Below are 12,767 nucleotides of genomic sequence, written 5' to 3'. Positions count from 1 at the left end.
TTGAACCGTGAACTGATGCAGTAGAGAATGTATTCCACTAAATAGTTGCAAATCCTGGATTTAGATGGCTGGCAGCCTTTGGGATGGTCCTTCCAGTCCCCAGATTTGAGCATAGCTTGTGCATATAACTCAAATTATCCACACACAATGTTTGCAAACAACACCACATGCAAGTACTCTGGCAATTTTAATAATTTATTCAACAAGTGTGCTTCTGTGGCAAGAGCCCCAAATGTTTATCAGAGCTTTTTGTGCTATTATAAATGTGTCTGTGAAAAAAAATAAAATAAAAAAGAAACCACTTCAGATGGAAAACCAGCCAAGCGACAAAGCAGAATAAACTATGAAATTTGACAAACAGAAAGAATCAGTCACATTATTTTCCTGCTCAGTTGGCTCCGTTTTCAACTTGTTGATGTGTTCATGCCAGAGAAAGGCTGTGCTGTGTGATACACGCAAACCAGCACTCACTCATGCAGATGCAGAGTCTTGAGCTTTCAAATTATGATTCCAACTGACCAAGGTTACATAAATGTTAAATATTCACACCAGTTGCACACATTTTTGCACGCATTAGGGCTTGTTCACATACACACACATACACCCAGGGCCAGAATTAGTGCACAGGAGATGAGTTGTTGCATTATAATCCCATATTAAAGCGACACTAGCTTTCCTGACCATTGATACACACACACACACACACACACACACACACACACACACACACACACACACACACACACACACACACTGAAGGAAACATTTGCCATATTTGATAAAAACAAAGGTTGTATTTTCATGAAATAAAGGAATGCTCCGTTCCAACACACACGCCGATACTGTATACAAATGGATGGACGTATTCATATGCATCAAATCTCACTGTGACAGATGGATGGGATTATCACCTGCCACACACACAGACACACACATACACACAGCATAATACCTCCGTGTGCTTGGCTTTGATGCAGTGATTGCACTACTTCTTTACCATGAAGGCATCCATGCACAGTTGTTGCACAGTCAACAGCCTGAAGTAGACATGTACACACTTTTTGCTGAGTACTGTGGGAACACAAGACATCCAACCCAGATGTGAACGAGATGCTGTGAGGTATCTGTGTGTGTTTCTTTAATCCAGAGGTTGAGTCTGTGGCAATTTATGGATTTTTCCTGGTAGTTCGGTCAGCACCTGCCTCCATACAATCACAGTAAGCTCCATTGAAAATCCTGGCCGGTGTGTCTTAAATCTTGAATGAGCTTCTTTCGGGAAAGAAAAAAAAAAAAAAAGTACAAGCCCTGGGCTATCGGACTGGAAGCATTCCTCAGAGGGTCATAATAGAGCAAGTACAAAACACTGTTGGCTTTTAGAACATCCCAACCCTCCACACACTCAGTATTGTTTTCAAACAACTGCCTGTATTTTCTCATTCAGTTTCTTACCTGATTTTGTTCTTCTCTTTGGTCCGCATGCTTCTCTGTCTTGTTTCGTTGGTGTGTCTCTTGTGTCTGATAGTCCTTTAGCCTCAGTAGTGCTTCCCTCCGATTCCTCAGTGCTCTCTATCTCTCTCTCCGTCTCACTCTGTGGCTGCTGATCCTCGCATGCTCGCAGAGCCCAGTGATCCTCCCTCTCTTCCTCTCTCCCTCCCTCTCTCTCTCATTCTCTCTCTCTCTCTCTTTCTCTATTTCTCGCTCTCTTTCTGCCTTTCCCTGATTGATCGACTTCAGTCTCTATTTCTACCTGCTGCAATTTTCTGTCAAGAATTTCTCAATTGCTGTCACTCTCTTGTTAAGTCCTTCATTGTATTTCTCTTTATGTTTTGCCACATCTCTGTCTCTCTGCTGGTGGTTAATCCCGCGCCTTGCCCTGGTTTTTTTTTTTTTTTTGGTTTTTTTTTTTTCACTGGTTGTTTGAGGATGTGCCTACATTGACCCTGGCAAAGCGGCAGACCCAGAGAAACTTTGGCAGCATCAGAGTGTCTGCTCCTGGGAGTCAAGCCAGGACACACACACACACACACACACACACACACACACACACACACACACACACACACACAGACTGTCACTCATTTTATTTATATGTTTGCTTTTTATATAAAAACACTGTATTGCCTTGCTATCTTTCCCTCTTTTCTATCTCTTTGGCTTGTTTTTTTTCTTTACCTCCCTGGCAGCTTCACCTATCTCTTTCTCTCTCTCTCTCTCTCTCTCTCTCTCTCTCTCTCTTCCTCTCTCTCTTTCCCACTGTCTCTCCTTTGAGCTATTTTGTCACTGCCCTCCTTCTTCTCCCCATTTTAGCCTTGCACCACTCTTTCCTGCTCCTCTTTTCCCTTTTTTAAAAGTCCCACAGTTCCTTTATTTCCCACAGTCACCTCACCTCGTGCGCGTTTGGCTGTCCCACCACCCATCCTCTTTTGTTCTCGCTGTCTTTCTTTCTGTTCCCTTTCTTACCAGCTGAGCATGACTCTGCTTCCTTTCCTATGGAGGGCGGCACAATTAGATAAATTGAAAAGAAAATAAGATTGAACACTGTATGACATGAGGTTTTAATTATTGCCTCATGATGAATGCTTTGTCTTTCAAGCATGGCAGAAATTGTGTTACTGCAAATTAATTTCCTCAAAGAATGGTATTCACGTCTTTTGTGGCCAAGTTTAGGATACAGGATTGAGTTCAGACATAGATCTTAACTAAATTGGGTTAGCTGTTACGCAAAAAAGCAACACAAGATCACTTACATATATAAGGCATGCGTGGCCACTTTAAAGGCTGATTTAGATCGAATTTAAATTATGGATATGAATGAAAACATTTGATAGATGTTCAATGGAACAATATCTTGAGCAACAAAATGTATTAATGCAAAGTTATATTCATTGAAGCGAAAATGTTGACTCAGACGTTAATGGGTTAAATTTATAGTCGAAAACAATAGGTAAGTGTGCTCAGGGGATGGTTTTAATGCAGCATCAGTGTGAATGTCCCCCCTGACTCCTCCTCTTACTGAAAATACCTGGTGATATATGCGCCACTGCAAAGTGGTTGACTCACCTTGTGTTGTGTTTCAGTTGACCTTTGATAGGACGGGGAAAACAGTGTGTGCGCGTGAGAGAGAGAGTGTGTGTGCGCTATGTGTGTGTGTGTGTGTGTGTGTGTGTGTGACAGTGTAAATGTGATTGTGTGCCTTACATAAGCCGCCAAGCTCCAGTGCAACACATGAGGCTCAGAAAGCATGTGTGTGTGTGTGTGTGTGTGAACGTACAAGGCTCATAATGCGCGAGACACTTGTTCTAAGGTTGCGGTGATTCAATTTTGAAGTGGAAGATGAGAAGAGAGGCATGGTGTCGTTGGGTTTTTCTCTGTAAATGTGCCCAGTGACTGTGTTGTATATGATGCTACATAAACAAATTTGAATTGAATGGAATTGAATAGGTGTTGTCAAGGAGGAGGTTGCGGTGCTGAACCTGCAGGTGTCTTTCCACAGTTCTTTCCATTCTTACTGCCTGCGAGGTGTACTTTTTCTTCTCTTTGTCACTTTCTCCTTGACCCTTCTGTTCTATCTTCCCTATTTGTGTAAACTGATTGGATCTCTGTGTACTTGACTAAGACGTGTGAAGTCGGGGACACATTGATCTGCTTCCTCGATGGCGGACGGTCGTACATGTTCATGTACTCAGTGAATTCCAAACACCCATGCTCAAAGATAGACATCTGTGCTATCTCTTCCTCTCGCTCTTCCTCTTGCTCATCACCGCGACACACACAACTCTAATTACACCTCTGCACAATCAATTTCCCCACTTTCATCCCCCCCTTTTTCTTTTCACCTCAGCTCACAGGTGTTGGAAAATCATGTGTGTGTGTGTGTGTGTGTCAATGAGGTCTCCTGTCCATGTCAGCCCGTGTGTGTGTGCGTTGTGAGGAGGGGACGAGCACATGTGTGTGGTGGTACAGTGAGAAACGCTGCAGGCTTCCAATGAAACTGTGTTTGGCGGATGTTCCATTTTAAAAAATGAAAAATCACAGCTGAGAGCAACGTAATGACTTTCCACCTGGGGGGATGCCACAAAGGGAACGACGGAGGAGGAGGAGGAGGAGAGAGGGAAAAGGTAGAGACGATAGCACGGGCAGGGCATGGAACAAAGTGCTGTGAAGGACATCAGTGGACCGGATGTGGATTTATCGGCAAACAAAATTGCAATTTTGTTTGCCCTTTGCTTAAATATGAAATTCCCTTTTCCATGAATTTAGTTTTATTTTGCCGTTTAATGCCTGTTTGGCTACTGATGCTCAAAATAAGGTCAATCTCAAGGCTATTCGCCATTTACCTCATGAGAATGCACAAATAGATGCCAAAATAATCGATGGCTGCGTGGTGAATTGGTGTGGTCATGTTTCACACTACTGACTGACAGCTTTGTCCTTGTCAGAAACATTTCTTTGTGTTAATTCAACAGATTAAACCCTCGCTCTTTAAGTATTTAAATTGGGACTGTCACAGTTAATGCTTTAATGCTCTGGGCCTAATTTAAAATTAATTATATGTTAATTATATTTAATTGCATCAGCATTACATCAACATAATTGTTTATCCTGCCAGGCATCTCATGAGAATAAGGAGCTTAATTCCCTTTTGCAACTAGATGCACAGAATTTATTTGATTTTATGGCTGTAGCATGTCAACGATTGACTTAATTTGCCCTTTTTCCAAAATAACTTTTCTGTCAGACAGTTCTTCAGTTTGACACACCATACTGAGGAAACCCTGTATTTCTCTCTTTGTAGTTTTTGGCTGTTCCAGATAAAATACACCATCTCAGAGTTGTGATTCTGACACGCAGGCATGTTAGATCATGTTAGGGTGACAGGAATAAGAGGGTTACAGTTTCAACGGAGATATTTTAAAATAAAAAGAAAATCAACACCTCCGTCTTCCAAAGAAACATTTATCAACTTTTCTCACTGCAACAGAGCGTGACTTTACAACCAAATCCTTACTTTACTTTGCCGACTGTTTGATTATTACAGTGATACCAATCAGTTGTTTTCGTCCACGTGTTCACAGTCCATGAAAGGTTATATCTTGGGGTGCTGCAGACATTCTGATTACATGGATTTGATGGTTTAGGATGGAAGAATACAGCTTGGTTTTAATGCAGTGGTGCTTCAGTTCCAACATTATGCAACGGCATATTAAAATACCAGACTTTCTACCTGTTTATGCCTCTGAAATGCATATTTCACACAGACGTGCTGTTGCCAGCTAAGGCAAATCCAGAAGCCACTGCCACATTAAATTAATTTCACCTCGTAAACCTCTGTGAGAGTCGACACTTAGTTTTTCGAGCAGCATGCTTTTAATGCAGCAGCCAGGAGCTGCTGAAGACCGCCGCTTTATTTTGACTCTATTAAGCTTCATACTCATGTTGTGCCACTCTTCCCCTGCTAGCTGTGCCTCACAGTCATTAAATGTGTTTGCTGGATGAAATATTGACTTTTTCATTTTCGACTGTCGCATTTTTTTTCATTTTGGTGGGGAAAAAAACAGGACAGCAAGTTTCGTTTTTTTTTTTTTTTTTTTTTTTTTAAATTATATATTCAACCAAGTTTTTTGAGACTGACGAGCTCCCAAACATTCAAATGTGCCAAAATCATTTGTGATAGGGTCTAACTTCTGATTGCTTTTCCAGTCAGCGATCAGTTTGATTGAACCTCCACAGTAATGACAGCATCACCTGCCACATGATCACCTAGTGGTCAAACATAGGGTGACCTTCTGAAGTGTACTAAAGCAAATAACACTGACAAATTTTCCAAAAAAAAAAAAAAAAAAAGTTATTGTGTTCCTAATTTGTCCTCTGCAGGCTGCACTATTTCAGCTAGAGTAGGAGAAAACACTATACTGAACAGCAAATGGCAGTAACACTTGCAGTTTATATATCTGAGGCAACAGAAACCGAGCGACAGCATTACTGACAGGTTAAATTTCAGAAAAAAATATCTGGATCACTTGTATTTCTTTGCACTCAAGCATTTGGGAAACTTTGTAGTTGTCAGTATTTAGAGGTTATGATGTTATCATTTTTTTCCAGGGCGGCCCGATTGAGATTAAATGAGTTTGACAGTTCTGCTGGAAAAGACTGACCCAGCCAAGAAATGTTCGATTTGATTTAGGAGATGTTGAGCTATATCCAATCCAGGCAATGTTGATTTTTATTCATCTTAGTATCACTGACAATACAAACAGCAGCACCGATGTGTTTGATCACAGCACCGGGGTATGAGTCAGCGCACCGCTCAGGAAACATGAGTAAGGGTGCGCTAACCTCTTTAATGAGCAGCTCCTGTGGGCCCCTGCTGTTGGGATGCTCGGATTAGATTTATTTCATATTATGCAGGTGCCGTTTCAGGTGACTGTCGCTTTAAAGCAAGTCAGAAATTACAGCTGTTAATGCATTATTAACAAGAGTGGCCAGAGTGAGAGAGTGGGTGGGTGGAGGAAGGAGAGAGGTCCCATACCTGGCCAGCAGCAGTGTCCTGTTTTGTCGGTAATCTCTTCACTGTTGTGTAAGGCCTTTACCTCAGCCAGCCCTGAGAGCTCTCTCTCTCTCTCTCTCTCTGCTCTCTCGCTCTCTCTTTTTCTGCCATTCTCTCACTCCGTATGTCTCTCTGTGTGTCACTAAGGGTTGTCTGTGGTCTTATTTATATACTCAAGATGAACAAGCTCTCCATATGTCTTTCAACGCCGTGGGATGTGTTGATGAAACACATCCGTGCGTGGCGACACAAGCAGCTGATGATTGGATATTTGGCCCCCGGAGCATTAGCGTAGCGTCGAGATGGTGTTAGCAGAGATTGAGAGTGTAGGCCCTCGGAGAACACCAATTACAGTGAAGTAGGGCAATAAGGCACGTGACCCGCACTTCAAAACACAAACACACACAATCATCAAACTACTGTGCTGTGGAGCAGCTAGTTTAACAAGTGTGTGTGTGTGTGTGTGTGTGTGTGTGTGTGTGTGTGTGTGTGTGTGTGTGTGTGTGTGTGTGTGTGTGTGTGTGTGTGTGTGTGTTCCTAATCCTATTACTGATCACTCATTGCATTCTAAAGAGGCAAAGGAAGCTGAGAGGAAGAAATGGGTTAATTGTAATAAGTTGGTCCTTTGCTGTCAGTACTGTCGAGCAGTTTTAATTACATAATTTAAATAGCTGCTTTAATATCAGGAGAACTGTCAAAAACGACAGTTTGAATATTGTTTCTTTATTCTAGTTAGTAACTGTCTTTCCTGCACTGGCTATGGTATCACTTTAAAATGGTCCCCTCACACATTTAAAGGGGAAACATGAGTGGGACGAAGAAGAGAACGAGAGAGAGAGGGAGGGAAGACAGAGATTAAAGTGAGGAAGGAAATTGGTGACAGGGACTCTGGTGTCAGTACACTGCAGAACGAAACGCACAGCGCCCATTCCCATCCAAATACTTATTTATATTTATTGAGCTGAGTCTTAAATGTAACTGAAACCCTTTCTGTTTTCGTATCTGCCTGCTTTTATATTCCTTTTAGCAGTAGTCAGGGAAAATATGTTTTCATTTGCATACATGAATGAAAGAGTGTATCTGCCTGTTTGAACGCAGCGGAAGCATAAAAACAAACCCAACAAGTGAACTCAGATGAAAGCTTGTCGCCACATTAGATGCCGTTTAACGTTCATCTTCAATTAATCAGTCATCATCTTTCATCTTTGTCTCATTTTCCCCTTTTCTGCCACCAACTCGGAGAGCAGCTTCACCCAAAATTGCGACTGCAGGAATACCTGCACTCACGCTGCGGCATTCAGACTAATCTTTTGGCTTACTGTAGATTTTTACAATGAGGTGCTGCAGAGGGGAGGATTAGCGACTGTTATAGTAGATTAGGTATGAAGTAAACAAAAGTTGAAGCCAAGATACACTCCTTTTCCTCCTCAGCAGCGAACTGGTGACGTATGAGATGACGTCTTTCTCCTGTATGGGCAAACGTGGCAGAGGCCGTCACCCTTTGATTCGCCGATTTCTCGTTTGACTACAAGCGTGTGAGCCCCATGTTGTGCAGTCCAACGGGCTCGTATACGATCACACAGCCTGTTGGAGACATACAGGAAGACCCCGAGCCTTTTAGGCTCACTGCTTTGATGATCATGCCTCGGTCGAGCCAACACACACAACTTTATCTGGCAGATAGAGGGGAGGAAATGGAAACGGGAAAGAAAACCGTTCTATTTTTTTCCCTTCACTCTGTTTATTTTTCAGTTCCTTTTTTTATTATTAATATTATCAATATATTTCTTCACTTCCAATGAAAACTTCATAAACTGACCTATCTTTCATTTTAGGTTTTCGGTGGGTGATTTTATGTTCCCGGCTGAATAAACAAAGGGCAGTGAGGTTCAAAATGATCAAGACTGCAGCGTCAGGCTCACCTATAGAAACCAAAACATTTCAGCACTCTGTATGGACTGTGTGTTTGCCCTGAGTGCAAACTATTTTCTTTCTTTCATTTATATCATTGATTATTTATGTCATCTTAAGTTTGTGAAGCTCAGATAATCCCCGTTTCGCTTTCTTCTCTTCTTATTAGACCGCTACCTCTTTCGACTATCGGTTGTGGAAGTACTTGCACCATGAATTCTGCTCGGTCCAGCTCAGACAGTTCTTCACAGCACATAATGATTTCACATAGAAAAAAAAAAAACAAACAAAGCAAATGCAGAACTCTGCTTTTACAGAAATGCTCGCCGCCACTGTTGCTTGTTCTGTCTCTTGACCCCCTATTCTGTTCATCTTCTCCTCATTACTAGTATCTCTGTGTGCTTTTGTCTTCCCACCTTGGGCCATATTCATTGTTAAGTGTGCGTAATGAGGAGTTAATACCTCATTAAAAACTAAACGGTAAAAAACCTGCTGCTTGTAAATTTACCGTCATGACGGTAATAATAAAGATGCTGCTTAAATTTTCTGTTAAATTGGGAGCATTATATCTTTTGGCTGTCATGATTTTTATTGTCTGATTTTTCTCTCCCTTCGAGCTCACGACGAGCGTCGGCTGAGGACATGAAGTTTACATGCTCTTCCATCCATCTGTTCCATTCTTGTCGGCGTGGGATTTAAAAATGTCTTGAGGATATATTTTAATAGTTTGTCTCACTTGTTCGCTCTCTGAGAAGAATAAACTCATTAGGCTTTTGCCGTCGAATGTCAAGGTTGCTGCGACCTAATATTTATGTAGTTTCTGTAAATATAAATGTCTCTCTGGAAAGCCTGCGCTTATTACAGTGGGGAGTTTGATGAAAAGGATCCAAGTGGATGACATGGAATCAGGAGGTACATATTTTTCAGTATTATAAAACAGAAGACTTCTGTCTCTGCCTGTCTCATTTATCACTGAAATGATGTCACCTTCGCTGTGGTGGTTGACGATATGCAGTCTTTCACCCTGTCGCACTAAGACATTTTCAGCTGCCGTATGACATCAAGCAAGTTAACAACTGTGTCTCTGTTTCGGTCTGAAAATGAGCTCCAGCAGCTTCCTCTATATTTACAGTTAGCAGTCAGCCAAGTCACTGTTTTTGAGCTCCTGTTTTCCATTTTACGTTCTGTTTGACTTTCGGGTTGGGATTCATTGTGGCGTTCGAGCTTGTGTGCTGAACATGTCATCCTGTTCTAGTACAAATGGTCTGTATACATGGAGTTAGACTTTTCATTCCTCTGTCTTTATGGGTTTTTTTTTTTTTTCCAATTTTTAAAGTCCAGTTTCAGTGGGACTAATGCAATAATTCAACTTTTTTTGGTGAGTGGAGTGAGTGACAAGGAAAAACATCTAAAACACAAGTAAGGATCAGCAGACAAACTGACAACTGACAAGACCTGGGACTTCACACACACACACACGCACGCACGCACGCACGCATGCACGCACGCACGCACGCACGCACGCACACACAGCAAGGCAACAAGGGAGACAACAAGGCACATTTGGACAACAATCGAGGGTAATCAGGGGAGATGGGGAAGCACAGAAGAGGAGAGGCGGGCGGAGCAATAAGGCCCGAGAGGTGAGAGGGAACATGAAACCAGGACATGAACCATCACTAGAAACTAAAACCTAAACAACACAAAACAAGGACAAAGGCATCAGGAAAGACAAGGGAATACAAAACATGAGAGCAGAAAACAGGGAGAAGCAGAAAATCAATATAGAGCATTAAGGCCAGAACATACTTATCAGTTTTCACTCCCCGCTAATGTGAAAAGAAGACTGACATCCATGAGACAGTAATCATAGTTTAAGATACTTTAATCAAATCATGTTTTTTTTTGTCATATAATAACGATCCCATCTCTTGCCCAAATCACTTTTTCCTTTGTTCCTTCTATTGTTTCTATTCTATATTGTTTTGTTTTGTTTTGTTTTTTACAGAAAAGATAAAGCACGTTTCCATTAATTTTATTTCTTTTATTTGTAATTGCGGCTGTGGAACAATTTAGAATATATTTTGTAGATCTTTCCCTTTGGCAGAACACCATAATGTAAACGCTGGAACATAATTTATAAACTGCAGCGTTTGCTGCTCTTCCTGGCAGTGGTCGTGCTTGTTTATAGTAATTATGCTAATTTTTGAAGAGCATTGTACTAATGACTTTTACTTCACATGTGGCATTTTGAAAAAATAACACTTAAAAAAGCATTTCTCTTGCTTAGAGCGCTGGCCTTTTGTTCCCGGCCCTGTGGGCAGTTTGCGATGATGTTGATGTCGTTTGCTCTGTTACAATAAAGGCACGAATTACCAAGTGATAGACCTGGTCATCGTTTTTATAGACATATAACAATTTTCCTTATTTCACATGTTGAAATCATAAGGTCTGAGGGCACTTGCACTGGGCATAAAAGCAATGATGTTTTTCTCTCTGTCTCTATCTTCTCCCTCCCACATACACTTTTTTTTTCTTGCAGTCAAGAGTTGTCGCCTGCATGACTGCCATCCTCAGTCAGATGGATGATCATCACTATGCTACGTACATAGAAACCTTCACTGGAACCTCTGATCTAGTGGTAAGTGCACACATAACAGGGATGTCTGCTTAACCGCACAATTAAGGTGCGATACTGAACACTTAACTTAGTCATGATAGATGAGGCCTGGAATATAGACTGTGAACATCCCGGATCACTCTTTGTCTTAATAATACTCTGCTTCGTCAGTAGAAACCAGCTTTATTCGTTCGTCTCATGTCAATTTGCTGCAGGATTTCCTGATGGAATCGTTCCTACTCTTCAAAGACCTGATTGGGAAACAAGTGGTGTATCCATCAGACTGGATGGCGATGATCATGGTTCAAAACAGGTAAACTGACGTTTGAGCAGTTCACTCAACATGGTTTCATGTCAATTTTTTTTTTTTTTTCCTGGTAAAATTAGCTGCCCTAGCCTGCGATGGGGCTCATGCAGCTTAGCTGTGCATTTTGAAAGATTTTCAACATCCACAGTGGCTTTTTCGTTCTCACAAACCCGGAGTGGGATAAGGTAGAGGCAGTAAAGCTGGATCAAGGCTGCAATGATGAAAACAGCTGATGTGTCAAATGATTCTACGAGTATGAGCTGATGGAGTCAAAGCTATCAGTGTATTTTTGTCATGTAAGCTCGAGTGAAGGCTAAAGCTGTGTCAGAGGGAAAAGCAAATAAAAGTAAAAGTGAGGTGGAGGACAGAACCAGGTAGCAAGGAGTCTGTTCATCCGCACATCTCTTGCCTCAGAGTCAGTCTCACTGAATAGTGAAAATAGAATCAGCGGAGAGATGGAGAACCGCGGTCGGCTCTGGATAATGATGATAGATAGAAAGAGTTGGTGCATGAACAGATCTAGGAGCTGTTTTTGCTACTTAACTTCAGGAATGCATAAAGTCATATCTCACTGAAACACCTGCACACGGTTAAGCCACGATCATGATCCATCACCGTGACAGAAGGTTTGGATTTTAAGCCATATTGACAGCAGTTTAAAGCTTTCTGCTTCAGTAACTGTCAAAGCTGATTTTTTAAATTAATAGATGTGTGATTTGAATTCATAATCAGTGATAGGAATCTTGTGCCACATTTTGTATGTTCTTCTTTCAATTAGAGTGTTCCTGAGAGCCATCAATACCTACGCCAACACTATGAACCAAAAGTTCCTCACTAACGATGACTTTGAAGTGCAGGTCAGTCTTTGATATTTTCTTTCTTTTCTTTTTTTTTTTTTTCATTTTGACTGCACAACCAGCTTTGTGATTGTTCCCATTTTAACAAAGCTTTCCGCTGTCTCCCTCTACATCTCATCTCTTAATCTTCCTTCCTGTCTAGTTGTGGAATAACTACTTCCACTTGGCGGTGGCGTTTATTACCCAGGAGTCCTTGCAGCTTCAGCATTTCTCGCCAACCAAGAGGAACAAGATTCTGGCCAAGTGAGAGAAAGGCCATTTAATTTCCTTATTTACCTCACCTACTCTCCCCCGCTCTAATGAAACACGGTGATTTGCGATCTATTTTGGAGCCTGCATTTACACTCCCACTGCCCATTAAAACCGTGTATTACCTGTGAATGGATATTCAATTTGGTTCATGTTGGGGTAGAGGAGCGCAGCATTATCTCTCCCACTGGGCTGTTCCATTTCTGCAGGTGAAAATAGCAATATTGATTAAGACGTTGTTCTAAACTAATTGGCTAATTTCTCATTCTGTTTCTT

The 12,767-nt window shown here is 41.5% G+C and overlaps 1 protein-coding gene across 1 annotated transcript in view; it reads left to right on the top strand.

Annotated features, from left to right (window-relative positions):
• Nucleotides 1-12,767, top strand: part of dock2 (dedicator of cytokinesis 2) — a 101,413-nt gene that overhangs the window by 70,413 nt on the left and 18,233 nt on the right. The window contains exons 27-30 of the mRNA XM_030105629.1: nucleotides 11,001-11,099; nucleotides 11,294-11,391; nucleotides 12,164-12,242; nucleotides 12,385-12,485. Coding sequence (XP_029961489.1) covers nucleotides 11,001-11,099; nucleotides 11,294-11,391; nucleotides 12,164-12,242; nucleotides 12,385-12,485 — 377 coding nt within the window. The remainder of the gene's footprint in view (nucleotides 1-11,000; nucleotides 11,100-11,293; nucleotides 11,392-12,163; nucleotides 12,243-12,384; nucleotides 12,486-12,767) is intronic.

The sequence above is a fragment of the Salarias fasciatus genome, chromosome 2 (assembly GCF_902148845.1).
Source record: "Salarias fasciatus chromosome 2, fSalaFa1.1, whole genome shotgun sequence".
In the NCBI taxonomy this organism is placed as follows: Eukaryota; Metazoa; Chordata; class Actinopteri; order Blenniiformes; family Blenniidae; genus Salarias; species Salarias fasciatus.
The sequence above is the reverse complement of the archived record's forward strand: the minus strand, read 5'-3'. Positions and strand labels throughout refer to the sequence as shown.